Raw genomic sequence first — 20,685 nt, 5'->3', positions numbered from 1 at the left:
AAGTATTATTACTTCATTGAAAATAAATATAATCTGAAACTAGAATAAAATACTCCGGCGGAGTTTATGATCTTGAAATCATAACTGCTGCAAAATTTTCAAGAGTTGGTTTAAGCTAATGTACCAAGTTTATTAACATGACCCTTTACTGAAAGAACTATCTTAGACTAGATGCATGCATCAAACGTTGGAGGAGCAAAATTTCATAATAGGATCACGCCTCTACAAGCATACTTAAAAGTAAAGTTTATTCACTTTATACCATAAGACATTCTTTGATCATAGTATGCACAGCTAAAACTAAACCTTTGCAACAAATGATATGAGAGGGGTAGAAAAGAATGCAAGAGTATTTGCACTTATATATATGTACACAATACATGAACTCTGTGATCTGCAACTTCCTTTCATCAACGAATACAAAGGAAATCCCCAACTATAGAATCTATACAGCAATTATGGGAGTGATGCAACAGCTAATTAACATGTGTTGTAACAAGAAAATTCTTTTTGGACTTCTATCATATTAAACCTGTCGATACATTGCGAGAGGATCAATGGATGATCAGAACTGTGTCACTTCTGCAAATTATTGCGTTGCCCTCAAGGAAATTAGCTGTTTGCACAAAGCCATCATAGAGGCTTGCTCCAATTGCTTATTTTTTCCGACTTCTGAAGGTTTCAGACCTTTAAAGATCTTACGAAACCTCCTCTTAGCCACAGGTCAATAATCATGTAAGATACACTAGCTTGTCGTGTAAATCTCTCACACTTGTATGATAACCTACCGCCTAAAAAAACAGCAGAATGTGGTTTAGATGTAAGTTCTAAACCATTGCCAGGAGTACTATTAACTTGATAATGTAAAATGACTAATTGGCCAAATCTATAAGGACAATGACATAAACTAGTACTCCACCATCTATTGCATTTTGTGGAACTCAAACCGATAGGCTTTAAACAACTATTCATCACATAGTGTCAGATCTCTCACTTCTTTAAACAACTATTCTCTCACTTCTTTAAACAACTATTCATCACATAGTGTCAGATCTCTCACTTCTTTAAACAACTATTCTCTCACTTCTTTAAACAACTATTCTCTCACTTCTTTAAACAACTATTCATCACATAGTGTCAGATCGTTACTTCCCTTTCAGAGGCTTAGCTTCACAAATAGGCTTAGCTTTCACAAAAGTCCCAGAAATTGAATGATAGAAATGCCTATATTCAATGAGATGGAACAGTCAAGAGATGTACCTTATCTGATCAACAAATTTTTTGTCAATGAATCATGTAGTTGGACGCGTCACTGTAGATGACCCCCGTCCCATGGGAAGAACACCTTGAAGGCCCTCATCTGTTTCTTCCACTTCTAATGAGGCTGCACACACAGTTCAATTTATCAATGGAAAAATGTAGATAACAAGAAGACAAGAGTTGCTCAGAACATATTATTACCCATTAATTGTAGAATATCTACAGAGTGGAAATAAAATAAATACCAGGAACAAATATTACTCATTGGCCACAAAGCTTTTAGGACCAAGTGAAGAAAAACAAAAATTAGGCAATGGCAAGCCATGATAGTGTCCTTCAACAGTATAGCCATATTCCATCTTGAAGTGGAAAATGCTACGATCAAGATAAACGAAGGCAGCCAAAAGGAGGGCAGTAGTGAAAGACACTTAAAGCAATTCAAACCCCATTCAGAAATCTATATATTTACCAGAAACATCTTCTCCAGCCTGAGCCCCAGCAACACCAATGCAAGAGTACAAAGAGTTTTCATCTATCTTCAACTGCTCATAGGCAACATATATGTCTTCAATGGTGGCAGTTTCATACAACAAAGTGAGATCTTTGATGCAAGAGATGTCCTGATACCAAACAGAAAAAAGATAGAAGCAGTTAAATATCAAAGAATAACGTAGCTAAACAATAAAACTGTAAACCTCTGGGCTTCCACGTGATGTCTCTTTGGTCATGGATAAAACAGTACATTGAGAACAATAAACCAAGAATAAAACAATACCTTCCTAGGTACAGAAGGTGCTTGTAAATGAGATAACAGTCCAAGCCAATAGGCATTTGACTTAATTTCAGCTTCATGTCGCATAAGAAGTGTTCGTCTTGCCTATACAAAAAAGAATTTGTGTAAATCATATGAATTTTAGTGTAGACAATATGATGTCTAACTAACATCTACATTTATGTAGCCTGGAGAAGAGACAAATTAGATGAGACTCAAAAACATTAATTCACATCAATTTTACTAACTAGTCAATCACATACCGGAATCTCAAATTCCAGAATAAAACCTAGGGAAATGAATCACGTAGTGGCAGAGCCATTCGCAACCCCCTCCCCCTACACACACACAAAACCCCCCCAGTTCACCGTCAATCAATGGTTGTGAGAGGCTGACTCAAGTCAATCACAGAGAATTGTAATAAGAATGCATACAGCCACAACTTTAGGTCCTCTTAAGAAACAAAATGATCTTTTGTTAACAACTATTCATGAGGAAAGAAACTAACCCGGTCCAACTCCCTCGGTACAATCCTGTTGCTAAGCAAACCTCTTAGGACATTCTTGCAAGCATCAACAGCTTTGTGCACCTGTAAGCACATTGATCAGTCTTGAGAAAACAAAACAGAACTATTATATCTGCTAGCTCAAGTAGAAAAAGATTGTACCTTTCCAGGGGTTGAAGTCACTGAGACGACATACCACCCTAGCTTCAAGCGGTCAAAGAGGTTAAGTTCAAACGAAACATCATATGTCAGTCCAAGAGAGTCCCTAACTGTAGTGAAAAGCCTGCACAGATCAATGTGTTATGCGTTAATATAAGCACAACAGAAACAACATTGCAACTGAGGTAGTGTGTTACAGCAACCCTCAACATCCGCAAACCAGAAATGTAAAAGCAGCAGAGGGTGACATGTAACGGGTACTTTCTGTGTCATCTGAATATATCCTTTTTTTATTTATTTGAAGCTAGGTACCATTAATAGTGGCACTAAAAGTACATTTTACCATCAGGACATGATAATGATCATACCTCAATCCCAAGTAGTCAGTTATAAAAATCCTCTATATCTATTCTGTTCTATTTGGGCACGTTCACTTCCAAACTCAAAAATTTATTGCTTAAGATAAATAAGGAGTTCACTAGGTCTCACACTTATCCTACAAAGACATCCAAATGTTTAAACAAACCAAAGACTCCTAGCCAACACCAATCCCAATGTAAGTGTACCAACACGGCCAACACATAATCCCCACTGGGTAGTATCGCAATATAGACCTTTTACTTCTACTTTGTTATGTTCTTCATTAGGTTAGCACGAATTCCGAGAGATTGTAAGACTTCTTATATAACTCAAAATCAAGAGCAGGAAAAAAAATATTAGCATTGTCAAAAATTATAATGAGGAAACAAAGTTATTTAATAATCTACCTGGAGTTTATGATCTCAGCCAATAGACCCATTGCAATGGCATAAAACAGAGGATGATTACGGAGTCGTCCTTGTAGGGGCACATCGCTTTGTTCCAACTCATCTGGAAAGAAATTCACTGGTCCAAATTAATGTTGATGGCTAACATTTTATATCATTCTATGCAGCATTATCCATTAACTTCTTCATTCCTAGGAAGCCTTTGTAGATTAAAACTGATGTATGAGAACTCATAGGTCCGAATTGCGTCAACGGAAAAACTTGTATATCATGGATGTTGTAAGATGCATTAACTAGTATCTATAAGGACACATTAGTAGACTAAGATTTGCAATAACAGCAATACTACAGCGGATTTTGAACAGATGCAGTGCAAAGAAAGGTATTTAAGGAAAAAGACGAGTAGCCAAAAGTCAAGCAACTAAATAAGTCAAGGAAAGACAGTCACTCCCCAGTTCCACAAATGGTCACGACATGCACATTAGCAGAATGAATAAGCACTTAGAGTGGGTGGCAACTAGGAAATCACAACTGCCATAGAGTCATAGACAATAATTTTTATCAAGCTATTTTATTTGTTACCAAAAGAATACCTTGAACTTCATTCTTTTTCTTCCAAACTTACTACAATTGTGAGACACAAACTTTGATAGTAACATAGGCACTGATATTTTGAAAAGTATAGTGACGATCACAGAGTTCATTTATCATGCTTTGATATATTTTTGAATTTCTTTCACAAATTCCAAGCGCTTAAACGAAACGTACACACAAAATGAAATTGAGGAAATCTAGTATGCTTATGAATCCACAGAAGAGAGAAATGCAGTTAGAATGTCCAGCGCAACCATCAATCACTGATGCTTTTACGAAACATCGTTTTTTTCAACCCTAGACATGATACAAACGAGATTAAAGCAAAATATTTTTGCAACTGTAGGGACTCTTTCGGATTACATTTACAATTTTTCATCAGAATTTTTTGTGATAAGTTTAACAATTTGACACTTGTGCAACAATGAATCCAAGTATATGGTGAAGACACTCACGGTCATTTGCAGAGAGATCGCCAACAGACTCAAAAAGATCTTTCCCCTCAGAAGTAAATCCCCAGCGGTTTGGTGCAGGGCCGGCAATATAAGCACACGCTCTCTCATCTGTATCCTTCAAAAATACCTGGTAATAACCAAAGAATTTCAGTTTAAAAGAAAAAAAAGAAGGAACGAACTGCAACTAAAAGCATGAGACATTTTGGGTCCAAAATAGAATTGAGATTTAAAACATAGGATTCCACATATATCACAAGAAGCCACCTAGGACCAAGATGATCATCCAAAGAAAGGCAGAAAAAAAACATATGCCAGAGAAAAAATCTTTTCTTACTTGCTGATGCTGCAAACCAAAGGGAGAGGTGCTGAACAAGATTGGGCTGTATTGCTGTGCTTTCTCAAAACCTTTTGTCGGTTTGACAGTTCCCAAATAGTCAAGAATGCATGATTCAATATCTTCCTCCGAGAAGTCTCCAACGATACTCACCTAACAAAGGATAATTACAATCAAATGAAGAGGAAACACAATCATCAAACATGTAGGTACTATGTTTAAATGAGCAAAACAATAAAATGACAAATAAGCTTATCAACATTCTTTTGTAAAGAAAAAGCTCACCTCCATGTTGTCACTGACGAATTGATCCATTACAGCTGCTCTTACACTTTCCAGAGTTAAGCTTTGCAATGAATGTGGAGTTGGCTCAACAAAGCGCTCATCTCCATTTAGCATAGCTAGCATGAGCTTATGGGCAGTTGAGCGTTCTAAACTCTTAGGGATAGAGCGGTAATATGACATGTACAACTGTTTAGCTCGGTCAAATGCATCATCCAGCCAAACACTATGCTGCATGTCATCCACATTTAACTTAAGTTAGAAAATTATTTAACAACAAAATAGCAAGGTAGCGTTCTCAACTGTACATAAGACTAGCCCAATAATTGCAATAAAACCTTGGCAGCATCCCACATGAACCATAAATTGGCCTGTCATTTTTCATCTAGGTAATCAAAAGGCACCGCTTTTGTTTTCGGGAACACATAGGGGGGTGATATGCAACATTGAGAACAACTGCAGAAACTGTATTTAGTAATAATAATGATAGTATGAATAACTTAATATGCTGCTGTTGCTATTACCTCAAGCACCATATGAAGTAACTGGAAAGCACCACGCATTGCATTGTCTCGTAAAGTAAAGCGGAACTCCATGCAGATAAATTCTTCCGTTGACTCCAGTGAGCAATTTATCAAGTGATTCACACAGAAAAGCTCTACCTGGAGACACACCGTAAAAGACCAAAAGAGTTGACAGACATCATTCCAGACAATGTCTATGCAGATTCAGCAAAGAATTTAACTCCATGGCACCCAATAATACTTCGATTGCAGATAGAAGAAAGTGAAAACACACCAAATGAATAGGATAAGTTATCTTCAATTATACACTAAGTCCAAAGAACATAATATGAGAAGCCAATTAGTTCACAAGAAGAATTGTGTATACTTTTGGTCTTTGATTAAGATTGGATATAACTAATTTAAGTTACTAGTTGAGCAAGTGTACAATTAAGACTAATGACATAACGTACCATAAGAAAAAAAGTTAAGACCTACGGTACAAGATCCAGCAAGAATTTGCCAGAACAAAGGGAACGGGTCTAATATCATTCTGATGCAGAATCATTTTTCCATTTTACAAACTTTGATCAACACAAAGGACATATTAGACACCTGCTGTTTCCCAAGCTATTCAAAAGAGCAGACAAGATGGGTGCAATTTCATCAAGGATAATGGATCCTAACCTGTTCTCTTGAAAAGTTACCAACACGGCCCCCTTCACTCAGAGTTCGAACACCCACAATAACGGATCCTTTTTCATGAGAACTTTCCGCTGCCCGTCCACCTCCAACGATAAGTCTCATCACCCCACAATTGGCTTCATTTTTTGTAATCTACCAAATACAACAGAACAATCAAAAACTAGAGCAACTAGCAAGCAAGAAAAACCAAGAAACAGAAACTCCTCTCCTATTTCTTTTTTGTTTTCATCTGGTTGCAAGATCTCAGATGTTTCTCAACCGTATCAATTCCTATTTATTTGGGTGCACCTAAAATATTAGCTTATGAACTCGATTCACAGGACCTAAAATAATCCTAAATACTGGGTAATGTTAAAATTTCAGACTGTTGAAGACAGCAACAGGACAAACAGTAGACTCCGAATATAACTTGAACAGGGTACAGGTCCATACCTTATAATTTATAGGAATACCATTTGAAAGACGTCTTTGGACGATCCCAGTTTCATTGTCATAGGATTTAGTGATATCTGAATTTGTCGCCACCGGCACAAAGGATGGGCACCTCTTCAACCTCAGTTCTTCAAGTTGTTCTGACGTGATCAACTCTGTTGGCACCTCAAGCTGAAAACATCAAAGAAGAAATAGTGAATTGTCATCCATGAGTTGCCGACAAAAGCCTCTACCTTGCCTTTACATATCGAAAAGAGTTTATGTAAAGAAAACAAAAATTCCAACTATCTAGAATTTGTTAAGAGAATACAATTGAAGTAAACTACAGCAGCTAGTGCCTTGAACTATCAGTTAAAAAAGCCCATTGCTCCATAAACAAAATAAGAGACTGAAAGCAGTTAAAAAATAAGAGAACTTAGAAAATCTACCTCTGGCTCCGGCTCAATTGATTCTTTCAGACCTGATACGATAGCAGTTGTAATCTCCTCTGGAGATATTCTGAATTCAGCTTCTCCTCCGCCGTCAACATGCACCTTTGACGGAACACATGCAACAATTGCTGCAGGAAGTGGTGCTGATGGTTTTCCAAAATCAGAAATATATTCTAAAACTTCAGCACCAGTGGCATTTACCTGAAATGCAGTTAGGTAATAGAAAATATTGTTAAGAACTTCAAGCACCAAGAAGAAACAGCTTTGAACACTCAAGACATGTCAAAAATATGGTTGGCACCATGGCCTGAGCAGCATACCGATCAGCGATTAAGAGAAGATCATGTATGGTACCAATCAAATAACTGTGACCGAATGCACCACTTTGGACTTATATGGAATCTCCAAGATAATCTAAAACGGACAACGTGGAGAAATAAATTCCAATGCAAGTATAGAAGCACCAATTAAAAGATTACCTCCTCCAAAGTGATGGTTCCGGCAACAGCAAGCAAGCTTTCATGTCCTTGTCTTTGATCCATAACAGTATGGCCAAGTGCATCGCTCTCCATAACAAAATCCAGATTATCCACTGATGAAACATTGTCGATCATAGCAGCTAACTGTTCACTATCTTTTAGCAAGGCATCCGTATAACGAGCTAACTCACCCTTTGTGACACCGAATTCTTTCAGCCTTCGGACCTTTACCATGTATAGGAAAGCATCATCAACATTGTGAAGAAAAACAATAGGCAAGAAGACGAGAAGAGCAGAATATGATCAGCATAAAGAAAAATGAATTTCCCCATCAGAATAAACGAAAAGAAAGGAGGCATCAAGGAATTGCAAGAGCAGCCTTGAATCTTGATCCATTAGCGAAGAAAACACAGAAAAAGTTGTAAAGGAAAGATAAAACAAAAATCAGCAACATCATAATCAAGAAGGGTACAATGACAACAACGAGGATAACAAACAAGTTATCAAGAGAAAAAGCAAAAGCAACTGCTGTACTGAAGCAAATAGCAGAACAAACCTCCTGCACAGCAACTTTGACTGCATTCTGCCAATTTTTAGGTTCCGCAGTCACTGTGAGAGTGGTCACAGTACACCCTTCCCTTCCAGAGTCACTATGATCCAGTTCAACTGAGGTGAATGGAGGATTTGAACTCTGAAAAGTTCTTCAAATTAGAAAAGCAATAAAATTGCAGAAATTGAAATTTAAATGTTACATTGTAAAGCAGAACACCAACCCTCCTCCCAAAAAAATAAACAAAAAATAACTACCACAGTTCTATCAGTTTGTAGATATAAAGTCTTCCTTGTAAGCATTGTTCTAAACTCTTGTATAGTGGACATACAATCTTCTCGGGAATAAAAATACCTTTTATTCAACAAAATAGTACCATTCAGGAAATCAAAAATCAAAAAAGGTATAACTAGTACCGGGAAAATATATGCCAATTTTCCTATTTGGCTGTTTAGGTTCTTTTTAAGGACATATTGTCCTTAGCCATATAAACCTCTTCTTTTCTCTTTAATTTAATAAATCTTTTAAGTAAGCATAAATAAAAGCTTGTACCAAAAAATAAATCTGCTTGACTATGGTCCATAGGCAAACTTTGAAAAAGTACATAAACAAGGATGAGGCAATGGTTGCATTATCAGTCTCCTTTCTTCATCTTTAATCAACCATTCTTTCCATGTAGTGAACCCATTTTAAAAAACCATAGCACCAGTCTCTTAGCTAATTCAGCACAATAAAACTTCTAATCAGTTTTCAACCAATTCTGCTCCATAGCATCAGCTCAATGTGTTAGGATCTTCTACTTCTAGATGAGGAAAGTGAAAGGCAAAAGTAGATCCCACTCGTTTCCCATCAAAAGTAAATGCGTACGAATAAACTATTTATTCCATGTTGAATAAAGGATGAAGAATTTAAAGAATCAGATTATATATCAGCACATTACATTATAAAGAATATTTACATTGCAATTCTTTTCGATTAAGCGGTGAATTCTCTATTCTTTCTCTTTTTTCTTAACTATTTTTCCTTTCTGGATAAGTACTTGAATTTTACGTCCTTTCAGACTGATTAAACCATAAAAACAAGTATATAGGCTGATAAAACATTTGAGGCGTGCTAAAAGCATATTTTAACATCATATGGTAGAATGTAATGGAGTTGTAATAGGAAAAAGAGAAAAGGATAAAAAGAGGGAGACCCAAGTTACAGAGATGCACCTTATACCGAGTGTTGATACGGAAATGTAAAGCAGAAAGAAATATCCTCTTCATTAGCACATTCCTCAAACCACCATATGTTCGGACCTTGTTCACGGGAATCTAGGGAAAGAATGAGAAAAGGCAAATCAGATAACGCAGAACTTGAAGGGAATTCATTTAGGAAATTCAGAAATTGACATGCTATAAGGATGAACATGATATAAACCACAAGCACCACCCATAAATGAAATGCATATTGCATAAATTTATAAAAACCAAGTTGAGATGGATAGAGGCATATCAGTTTCACATAATCATATCAGAGCAATATCTTATCCTTCCTATGTGGAGAACAGACATTACTGGGATGGCTGGTGTATGCACCCCTAAGGGTGAGAAGGTAACATTCTACGATCTTATAGACAAATAGCACCAAAAATCAAACTCAGAAACCAAAGAGTTCTATAAGAAAAAAAGAACCTCCTGTCAGAAGAAACTTATTGCTACAGCTGGCACCACCCCCAACCCAACCCCTCCCCGACCAAAAAAACTTAAAGATAAACAGGACAGGGCATTGACTGCATAAAAAATCACAATAGCAAACACCTGCAGAGATTTACAGGTTGAAGTTACACCAGGGAAAGAAGAAACAATAATCTTCACACATAAGACAATCACTCAGATTTTCCTAAAGCAATTGTTCGTTATATTTGCTGAATAAACTAACTTCTAGAAAAGACTCCACCATAAAGGAAGAAAGAACTTCCCAAACACCCAAAAAAAAAGTCAAAATTTGAATGCAAAACTATATTCCATCTTGACCTAGTAGGTTCCCTTAAGGTTGAATACTGAAAATAACAGAACAAGAAATTCTCTAAGCTGTTCGACTTCAATTGGCTAACATGTTTAAGTAACTAAGATGCACCATCTTTTCTAAAACATAAAGAAAGAGAAGGACAAGAATGCAAGAAATCTTGGAAAGGGGAACCAAGAACCTTCAAATTGACATTTGAAATCTCAAAGCAACAGAGTGGAAATAGCACTTTTGACTGTGTTTCTTCCTTAGCTAACATGTTACCTGAGGTGTACAATTATCTAATCACGGCTTGACATACTTAACTTTCTTTCATTTACCATTAAATATATGGCATTGTCTAATCTGATCAGTTAGCAAGCTATAAATGTTTCCAGGACAAATATTGTAGCCTGTAGTAAGTAATAATTATAAGGAAAAGGAATATAACAATGACAATGACAAAATCCAAATGGGAAATTATGTGCCACGAGTTCAGTGCAGTAATTAGGTCCAGTCGTACCTTGCAAAACATATTCATTGAGAAATTCTGTAGTAATTCATGCTGAAATATCTGTGGTGTTTTAGTATCGTTGTTGTGTCCAGGAAGAGACCAATTGTGCTGAACAGGAGGCCGGACTGCATGCCTCTCCTTTCGCAACGCTTTCGCCTGATCCAAAGAAGCAGATGACCTATCATGCGTGGAATTGCTTGAGAGTCCAACTGTCAGCTTGGGAACTAGAAAACTAGCCATTGCACCAAAGGCACTCGGACTAGGTGCTGAATTAGGCTCATTATCCATTTCGGTTTTCCCAAAAACATCCTGCAGCAAGACTCCTTTGTAAGTACTAGAGACAGTTGCAGGAAATTTCCATTAAATGACACTTATAAACATTTCCCTGTGCTAAGGAACATACTTCAATATGGTAAATGGTCTGTGAAATGTTATCTATATCTCCCACAATGTATAAGGTGGCATTTGCTGGAAAGTACCAACGTTCATGAAATTTTCTGATTTTATCAGCATCCCATTTCTTGATCTGTTCTTCGAGCCCAATTGGGAATCTTTTGCTCAGCTTGTTCTCGGAGTGCAAGTGCTGTAACAACTGAGATCAACAAAGCATGTGAAGATATTGGGTTTTTTATTAGTATGAGAAGCTCAAACTAATGAACTACATACAAAAAAACAAAAAAGATGATTATGATCATCTTGCTAATTACCTGGCAATCAACACGGTATTCTATAGTATTCATCATTTGTAGCTCTGACAGTATTGCACGTCTTTCTTTCTCAACTCGCGAAGCAAGAAACTTGGGATGGAAAGCGATCTATATTGTTAAAAAAAAGGTTAGAACAATCAGCCATAAGCTTGACTGACACTAAGCTAGGACACAATCAGCCATAAAAAAAAGGTTATCACTAAGCAAACTCAAAGAGGAAGCACACGTGAGGGATAGGATTTTATTATGCGGGCAGTTTGACTGACACAAGATGCTAGGAGAAGCTGAAGATTGCTGCAATCAAAGAAGCATATGAAAAATAATTACTAGTAATACCTCATTCAGAGCATCTAGGACCACTGGAAGACAATCGCCTTCTGAGCCCTGGAGGGAGAAATTTTGATCAATCAAACTCATGTGGTGCAAACTAACTAAAGCAACAAATATAATATGTGAATAACAAAGACAGTAATTGAGATCACACTGTGAATTGTTAGAGGTGAAAAAGCAGTAAATGGAACAAGTTAAGTCTCCATACACTTTGCAAGTTTACTGAAAGCAGCATTGACCAGGTTACTCTAGTTGGTTATATTACAATATGGATTTGACTTAATACCTCATTACAATAAGGCATTAACATTCTTAAATTCCATTTCTTTCCATTCCCTCTGCTTTGTTTCCTACTAATATCTTCTATTCTTATCTTCATTTTTTTTTCTTTTAAGTTTTCCATTTTGTAGGGGGGAGGTGAGGCGGGGAGATCTTTTTAACTTTAGAGAGGATGAAGTTGAACATTAAAAAGAAAGAAGAAACTGATTACAGGTGTGAGTATTGTATTTATGAGAGCATCTACTTGATCATGAAATAAGCAAGCACAACTTCAAAGGCTCAAAAACATGATATGACAACTTGACAAACCTTTGTGCTAGTGGGTGAATGGATGTGGAACACTGTATGATGAAAATCTGTGTAAGCATTTGATCGTGCCCCGGTCCCCAAAAGTTTTTCGCGCTTCTTACTTCCAAGAAAAGCAACATGTTCAATCATGTGAGCAATTCCTTGCTCATCGTCTTCCTCATCAATTGATCCCACATGAACTTCCATGTGTGCTTCAAATCTATACTTAAAATGGACTAGAGTAAGCAACGGATAAGGACAGACTGCGGGGATCACATGATTGTTTTTATAGCATGACAACAACAATCAAATTTAGGTGTTAAAAGAAAAAGGTGAAAGGCCAGCAATTAAATTAATGCCCTTAAAGAGGATAGTCTAGGGTTTTACAATATATCCATATATAGTAATTTGCTCCTCTGGTGACTTGAACCTACAACCTTGAGGTTTGAGGTGGAGGTGCTTTCCACTTGAGCTACTCTCTTGTAGGGTTGTACAATATTTTAATTTGGTTAAATTGGTTTTGGTCAATTCGTTATTGAGTCAGTTTTGATCTAAGAATGTTCATCTCTCAGTATTTCATTTCAGCAGTAGTTTCAAATCATCAGTGGATATATTAAAAGATCAATCCTATTTCATGCACTTTTCTGGTGTAAGAAGAAAAAGCAGTGTGATTAGACAATCAGGATAGTTTGAAAGATGAGGGTGGATGAGCCACCCAGACTGCATAATTAGTTTTCAATGCAAACTTGGTTGTGCTGTTAATAAAATACCTTGATTTATCAAAAAATGAAAGGTTAAGAAAAATGTATACTGACAAAGTGCTTTTCCCAATTTCAAAGAGAAGTAACATCCATAAACAATGTTTGTTCACGGCCATTAAATGACAGGAAACACTTACTTTGAGCCTAGATATGACTAAGTCAATCAACACACATAAAATGCAAATAAGCTTTTCTCCTGAACAATTCTCTGGTCAACCCCCCACCCCCACACACAAAACAAAAGGATGAAAGCTAACTTATTCCATCAAAGTGACTTAGGAACTAACCATACCCTGGAAAAGAAAAAAAGGTGATCAATCTTTTTTGTGTATTACAATGAGGGAAATTTAAGATAAGGTTTACTTCAATCACAAGTTACTTACTACATACAGGGAACAGAAATAAAACAAATATTAGAAGTTTCAGCGCTCACATAGTTTCTCATAATCAAAGTATATCTATCTTTTAAAATAATAGGAACCTACCTATTTGGGGGAATTTTATTTGGTAGAATGAGGTAGCGAAGTCCATTTTTGAGCTGCCCTCTATACAATTTCGGGTGACACGGAAGTTCAGAACTCAAAAACTGTTCAAACTCTGCTTTCTCTACTTCAGGATCAAGCATATCAAATTCTTGTTTCTCTAAGATACCATCTGGCCATGCTGTACTTGCTGCATGAGGTTCATCTGGGCCAACAGTTGCTCGTGGAACCTGCAATTCTTTGACCTAGAAATGACATATTCTATGGCCAATCAAAACTAGGCAAATATAATCTATCAATTTGAATTTAAGATACAAAGCTAAGCAAAGCTACACCACTTAAAGGCCACCATGAATACTGCTGAAGGCTAACTTACAGAGACATCACCACGATGTTGTTTTGACAGTTGGAAGGTAGACTTGTCCAAAAATACTCCATTTTTCACTTTATTGATACCAATTTGTCTCCTTTGAGGATAGAGAAAGCACGAAACGGGTTGCCTCCGGTTTAAAATATTGGCTCTGTGTAATTGCTCCACATTCTGACGAAGACATCTTCCCTGCACACTCTGCAACTTAAGAAAAAGAAATTAACAGAGCTGATACAAGATTAATAGGGACAATGTCACTGACATAAAGAAGTAAGCAAACCCCCCACCCACCCACCCACCCACAAAAAGAGACGAAAATTGAAACAGGGTGCAATAAAAGAAAAAAAAATTGACAAAGACCAATGTCCAAAATTTTGTATCATCATCTGCATTTTCATCTAGAAGGTACATATCGAATAACAATGTCTTGTAGGAATTTTTCACTAAGTAAATCTGTATGGATGAGCAACACTCAACCCAATAAGTATACCAAACTACTGCCGCTGCAAGGCCATCTAGAAGCCAAAATGGTTTCAAAAGCCACATCCAGGCATATATATATCTTCAGATGCTACAGTTTTCTAACTTCTCTTTCAGATAGGAAAGAGTAGCTTTTATAAAAAGAGCCATGGACATGGTTTGAACTTGTTATGCCTACTAAAGAACTAATTATCACAATTATTCTATGAGAACTATAAATCGACGCACTAATCAATATAGCCAGCAGGAATCACTTATTTGGAAAGTTAAATATCACAAAATCATGGAAAATTGGAATCGCTATATAGAACGCTTTACATGAAAATCAGAAATATCAACCTCACAATATAAATCAAACAAGCCTTTAATCAAATATCAATCAATTCAGCATAGGAATCAATCCAGAGGCAAAAAATTCAAGAAACATAGAGTGATAACACATAGTGATGACTAGTATGTGACAAACCAGTGCTATTTACTACTTTTGCTAATTGAAATATACAATAAACAAGAAAAAAGAAAATCCTAGTCATCACTTACCAAGAAGTATTAATCTAGACTTTCTTAATCTTGAAGCAACAAAAGTCAACTCATAAAAAACACAAATAAAAAAAAGTAACCGATACCTTATTGCGGATGAGATAAGCCCGACTTTGAGAATGCCTATGAGAACGCAATTTAATACTCCTCTTCCGCTGAACCCAATTGGATTGAGATGTTACAACCAAAGACGATTGAGAGTCGCTGTATACATGAATTGGAGCTAGAACAGGCTTGGTATTGAATACAACAGAAGTTGCTTGCATATTTTCTTCCCAATAGATTGAATGAAGAACTAGCTAGGGTTTATGGGGAAGAGGAGAAATGAGAGAGAGGGATAAAAGTATAAGTCCCTGTAGAAGAGTGTCAACTGTGAAAAAGAGGGAAGTTAAGAGATTGGCCTCTCGTTTTAACGGTAAATTTGGAAGGTGTGGTCCGGGGCGGAGGAGTCGGTGTTAAGTCGTGGTGACCGTTTGGCCAAGCTGGCTCAGATTTTTTTCTTCTTCTTTTTCTTGTTTTCCATTTTTTGTTGTTGAAATTTCCGTAATTGATTTGCTCACGACTAGAGTCGTAATTTTGTGACTCGTTTTTGGATTTTTTTTACATTCTTATTCTTAATTGGAGTCTAGATGGTAATGTTTGCACTTTTATATTGGAGCGTATATAGAAAAAGTTAGTGAAAGTTAAGTAACTCATCGAAACTAATTAATTTTATTATACCTTTTTAAGTTTTATAAAAAATTTAATTTTTTATTTTCTATGAATTATTATATAGATTCTCATGTATATCTTACCATTAACCTAATAGATAAATGTTGTGAGAAGGGTAACTTAATGTGTAATAAATTAAGAGTAGTTTAGTCTATTTAACATTAATTAGTTAGGTGTCTAAAGTTGGTTAGTCATTTTTATAAATAAGGGTCGTTTGTACAGTGCATTTTCAGTTTTAACAGAATCAGTTTCTGCATTTCTGCTTCAGCTCATTTCATTTTCTCTTCCTTTTCTTTTCGGCTAGGGTTTGCATAGCTCAATCCATAGAATTAACATGGTATCAGAGCCGTTAGATTAGGAATCAATGGTCTCGTTTAATCGATTCACATCGCAATTTGGTGAAATTGTGAGATTCAGAAAAATAAATCGGAAAAAAAGTCGAAGCCTCGTCAATTAAAGCAGAGTAGCCATGGGAGATACTGTTGACAACACCACGGCTAATGTCGCTACATGTGTATATGCAGGAATTGGAAAATACTCTGGCTAATGAGGAATTTGGAGTTGATTTGCCTCACAATCATCCATTATACCTTGGACCTGCAAATATGAGTGGAGCACAATTGATCTCTTTTCAATTACTAAGTACTGACAATTACACTATATGGAATCGATCTATGAGGATAGCTATGCGAGGAAGAAATAAGCTAGGGCTAGTAGAAGGAATATGGAAAAGGGAAACTTTTCGTGAAAATCTATGGGAACAAAAGGAGAGGTACAATGCAATTGTACTCTCATGGTTGATGGATGTTGTAACTCCACAGCTCGTTGGAGGAGTAGTATTTAGAGCTAGTGCATAGGCTGTTCGAGAGGATTTGCGAGAGAAATTTGACAAAGTAAATGAATCTAGGTCATTCAATCTGCACAAGGAAATTTCAACCCTATATCAAGGTACCTCATCTATTTCTATTTATTACACTAAGATAAAGGACCTCTTGGATGAGTTTGAAATATTAGTCCCTGCTCCATGTGACTGTGAGAAGTCCAGAGATTATGTTGCCTTTATAAAGAGACAAAAATTATATCAATTTCTTATAGGATTGAACGACTCCTATGCTCAAGCAAGGAGTCAAATACTGTTGATATACCCTTTACCTACAGTCAATCAGGCATTCTCTATGGTTATGAATGATGAAAACTAGAAGTCTATAGCTGCCATAGCAGGAAATTTAGGATTGAAATCACTTATTCCAGCTAAATATTATGAGTCAACTGCTCTATATTCCTCCAGATCTAGTGGTTTCCAATCCAGCTTTCAGCCAAACAATTCTCAACTGTCTGGAAATTACTCTAAGTAGAAGAGAACCTACAGTGACTATTGTGACTTCTGTAAGAAGAAGGGGCATAACAAGGAGAATTGCTGGAAGATTATTGGTTATCCACAAGGTTTCAAGTCTAAGAAGAAAGAAGGAGCTACAGCTTATAATGTTTATATTAAAGATCCAAAACAAACCTTCTATACTCAGGTACAACCATTCATGTAGGTGCAGAATCAGCCTCAACAAATGCAGACTTCAGCTCAGCTAGGAATACAAATGCAGAGGCAGCCCTCAACCTCAAAAGACAGCTCACTAGGAAGACATTCAGTAGCATGTACATTTACTTAGGAACAATATGAACAAATCTTACAAATGTTGAACAAAAGTTCTCTAACTGCTCCATCAGCAAATATGACACACACAACAGGTACTAGCTGTGTCTTTTTAGTGAGTAATAAGCCCCTAGATTGGATCATTGATACAAGGACTATAAATCATATGGTGTCTGATTTAAGGCTATTATCTAAATCAGAAGAGATCAAACCTAGTAATCCTAAGAAGATATATCTGCCAAATGGAGATGTAGTCTATGTTACACACATGGGTACTAACCCAATTTCAGCAAGAAGTATACTAAAAATGTCCTACATGTCCCATGATTCATATATAATCTACTCTCAGTATCCAAGGCAACCATATACTTACAATGTTGTGTTGCTTTTTATCCTGATTTTTGCCTATTTCAAGATCTCTATAGTGGGAGGGTGAAGCAGATTGGTAAGGAATATGATGGCCTTTATATGTTGATCCCTTATACAAATAAGAGCAATCCAGAAATAGAACTAACAGTTATGGACACTACAGAACCTAAGAAGAAGCAGGATATTGACTTGTGATATAGGAGATTAGGGCATGTATCTTCTGTAGTATTAAGAAGTTGTTTCTTGTTAAAACTCATAATTGTATCACAATTGTGGACAATTGTCATGTATGTCTATTACCTAAACATATTAGACTTCCTTTTCTTAGTAGTAGCATTAAAAGCACAGAATATTTTGATTTGATACATGCAGATGTATGGGGACCTTATAGAGTGCCTGCATTTGATGGAATAAATACTTCCTAACTTTGGTGGATGACTTCTCTAAAATGATATGGTTATTTTTGCTAAAGTATAAGTCAGATGTATGTGTGGTCTTGAAGTTCTTCTTGTGTTATATAAAAATACAGCATAACAAGTGTGTTAAGATTATTAGAACATATAATGGATTTGAATTTGTGAGTTCAACCTGCAGTGATCTGTTTAGCAATCTTGGAATGATCCATCAGAGAACTTATGTATATACTCCTCAGCAAAATGGTGTTGAGAGGAAGCACAAACATATTTTAGAGATTGCTAGAGCAATGATATTTCAAGCTCACATACTTCTGAAATACTAGGAACAATTGGTACTAGCTACAATACACATAATCAACAAGATGACTTCTTCAGTTACTAATAGAGTGTCACCCTTCCAGAAGCTGCACAATCGAAAACCTTCACTACAACATATAAGAGTACTAGTATGCTTATGATATGCCAAAGCAGTTCAAGAGAAGGACAAGTTCATGTCAAGAGCTATACCAGCAATATTGATGGTAGATATACAACTCAGAAAGGCTATGTGCTTTTAAACCTAACTAATCATTCTTTCTTTGTTAATAGGGATATTGTTTTCAAAGAGACTGTCTTTTCTTTTAGATAGATAATAAATAAATATCTACCAATCTTCCTATAGTCAGATGTTCCTGTAGACTATACTCAACTGTCAGGGGTCCCAACTATTTCTGATATGGGACACAACAGTGAGCATGAGGCTGGGTTGACATACTCAGATATAAGAGATGTTCCCAGTGATACAAATGAGGATGTTCATGACAATGATGTTGAAGGTGAGAGTGAAGGAGAATCAATCTTGGCTCATCCAACTGGAGAAAGTTTCTGGTCAGGGTCAAGTACATGTTCCATCTACTCAACAACTGCTAACTATCCTCTTAACTGTAGAAGAAGAAGAAGTTAGAAGGACCTCTAAACCAAAGAATCCTTCTATTTGGATGAAGGACTTTGTGTCACTGAATGTACATAAGTCTGTACCATATGCAATTGCAAACTATGTCTCATACAGTGGCTTGTCTCCTTAATACCAAGCTTACCTTGTAGCCTTCTCTATTGTAGAACCTGCTACATATACTGAAGCCAGTCAATATCCTAGGTGGATATATGCTATGAAGGCAGATATTGAAGCACTGGAAAGCAATCACACCTAGGACATTGTCTCACTTCCTGAAGGCAAGGTTCCAATTGGTTGTAAATGGGTATATAAGGTCAAATACAAGGCATCAGGTGACGTGGAGAGATTCAAGACTGGTTGGTAGCTAAAGGGTACAGTCAAAAGGTGAGGATTGATTATCAAGAAACTTGTTTACCTGTAGTGAAAATGGTGACAATGAGGACTATTCTATCTATAGTTGCAGCTCAGAAGTGGCACATTCATCATATGGATGTGTATAATGCATTTCTTTAGAGTAATCTCTTTGATGAGATCTATATGCAATTGCCACTAGGATTCAAAAGCCAGGGGGAGTCTCAACCAGTGTGCAGGCTTCATAAATCCTTATATGGCCTGAACAGGCCCCTAGACAGTGGAATGAGAAACTCGCAGAAGCTCTATATCAATTTAGCTTTGTTTAGAGCCAATGTGATCGCTCTTTATTCATCAAGACTACTGAAGGCACAATAATAGTGCTAGTGTAAGTGGATGACATGCTATTCACTAGTACATCTCTACACCTAATTGAAGAGACAAAGGCATCACTACAATAGTCATTCAAAATGAAAGATTTGAGAGAGTTGAAAAACTTTCTAGGAATAGAGTTCACCAGATCTGCAGATGGGATTCTTATGCATCAGAGAAAATATGCTTTAGAGATTATCACTGAACTTGGCCTCGGAGCAGCAAAGCCTGTAACTACTCTACTAGAAGTGAATGCAAAGTTGACTACCAAGGAGTATGATGATCACCTTGGTACTTCAAGTAATGTTGTAGATGAGCTACTACCAGATCCAGGTATCTATCAAAGATTAATAAGCAAGCTGCTATATTTGGCTGTGACAAGGCCTGACTTGGCATTCAGTGTGCAAATGCTAGGAGGGTGTTTGGATTGACTTATAAAAAGTAGCTTTTAAGCTAAAAGCCATAAGTTGGTAATACCCAACTTTTTGGGTTTTGGCTTATTTTTGTACTTTTTATGCTTAAAAGTAAGTGCTTTTAAGTACTTTTTATCATTATCAAACACCACACAAACTAAAAAAGTACTTAAAAGCCAATAAGCACTTAAAATAAGCTAATCCAAACACCTTCTAAATTAGTTTCTCCAGCAACCAAAGAGATCACATATGGAGGCAGCAATAAGAGTTGTTAAATATGTCAAGGACCCTCTTGGATAAGGCAATATCGATGTCTAGCAAAAACACAGGCACATTGGAGGAATTCTGTGATGTAGATTGGGCTGCATGCCAACATTCTAGAAGACCGATAACAAGTTTCTTGATCAAGATAGGTGGTTCATTAGCGTCTTGGAAGTCTAAAAAGCAGACAACAGTATCTAGAAGTTCTGCTGAAGCAGAATACAGGAGTTTGGCAGCCACAT

The 20,685-nt window shown here is 36.5% G+C and overlaps 1 protein-coding gene across 2 annotated transcripts; it reads right to left on the bottom strand.

Moving 5' to 3' along the window:
• Positions 1 to 323: 323 nt before the first annotated feature.
• LOC107792660 (stromal processing peptidase, chloroplastic) lies at positions 324 to 15,529 on the bottom strand. 2 transcript variants are annotated; one of them, XM_075256540.1, is made up of 25 exons: positions 15,055 to 15,529; positions 13,955 to 14,146; positions 13,582 to 13,823; positions 12,357 to 12,555; positions 11,775 to 11,822; positions 11,439 to 11,546; positions 11,135 to 11,323; positions 10,741 to 11,040; positions 9,443 to 9,544; positions 8,235 to 8,369; positions 7,679 to 7,903; positions 7,197 to 7,400; positions 6,769 to 6,939; positions 6,319 to 6,468; positions 5,653 to 5,790; positions 5,132 to 5,359; positions 4,847 to 4,999; positions 4,513 to 4,639; positions 3,464 to 3,566; positions 2,700 to 2,820; positions 2,541 to 2,621; positions 2,036 to 2,137; positions 1,730 to 1,880; positions 1,261 to 1,384; positions 324 to 791 (listed from the first exon to the last, which is right to left on the bottom strand). In XM_075256540.1, exons 1-24 carry the CDS (start codon positions 15,232 to 15,234, stop codon positions 1,293 to 1,295), a joined length of 3,741 nt encoding a protein of 1,246 aa, XP_075112641.1. In that variant the 5' UTR covers positions 15,235 to 15,529; the 3' UTR covers positions 324 to 791; positions 1,261 to 1,292. The 2 variants fall into 2 exon arrangements, with proteins under 2 accessions (XP_075112641.1, XP_016470384.1); XM_016614898.2 differs by having other exon boundaries at positions 13,955 to 14,152; positions 15,055 to 15,482.
• Between the last annotated feature and the right edge of the window lie 5,156 nt (positions 15,530 to 20,685).

Source organism: Nicotiana tabacum, chromosome 6, assembly GCF_000715075.1.
Source record: "Nicotiana tabacum cultivar K326 chromosome 6, ASM71507v2, whole genome shotgun sequence".
In the NCBI taxonomy this organism is placed as follows: Eukaryota; Viridiplantae; Streptophyta; class Magnoliopsida; order Solanales; family Solanaceae; genus Nicotiana; species Nicotiana tabacum.
This window is presented reverse-complemented; position numbering and strand designations above follow the sequence as displayed.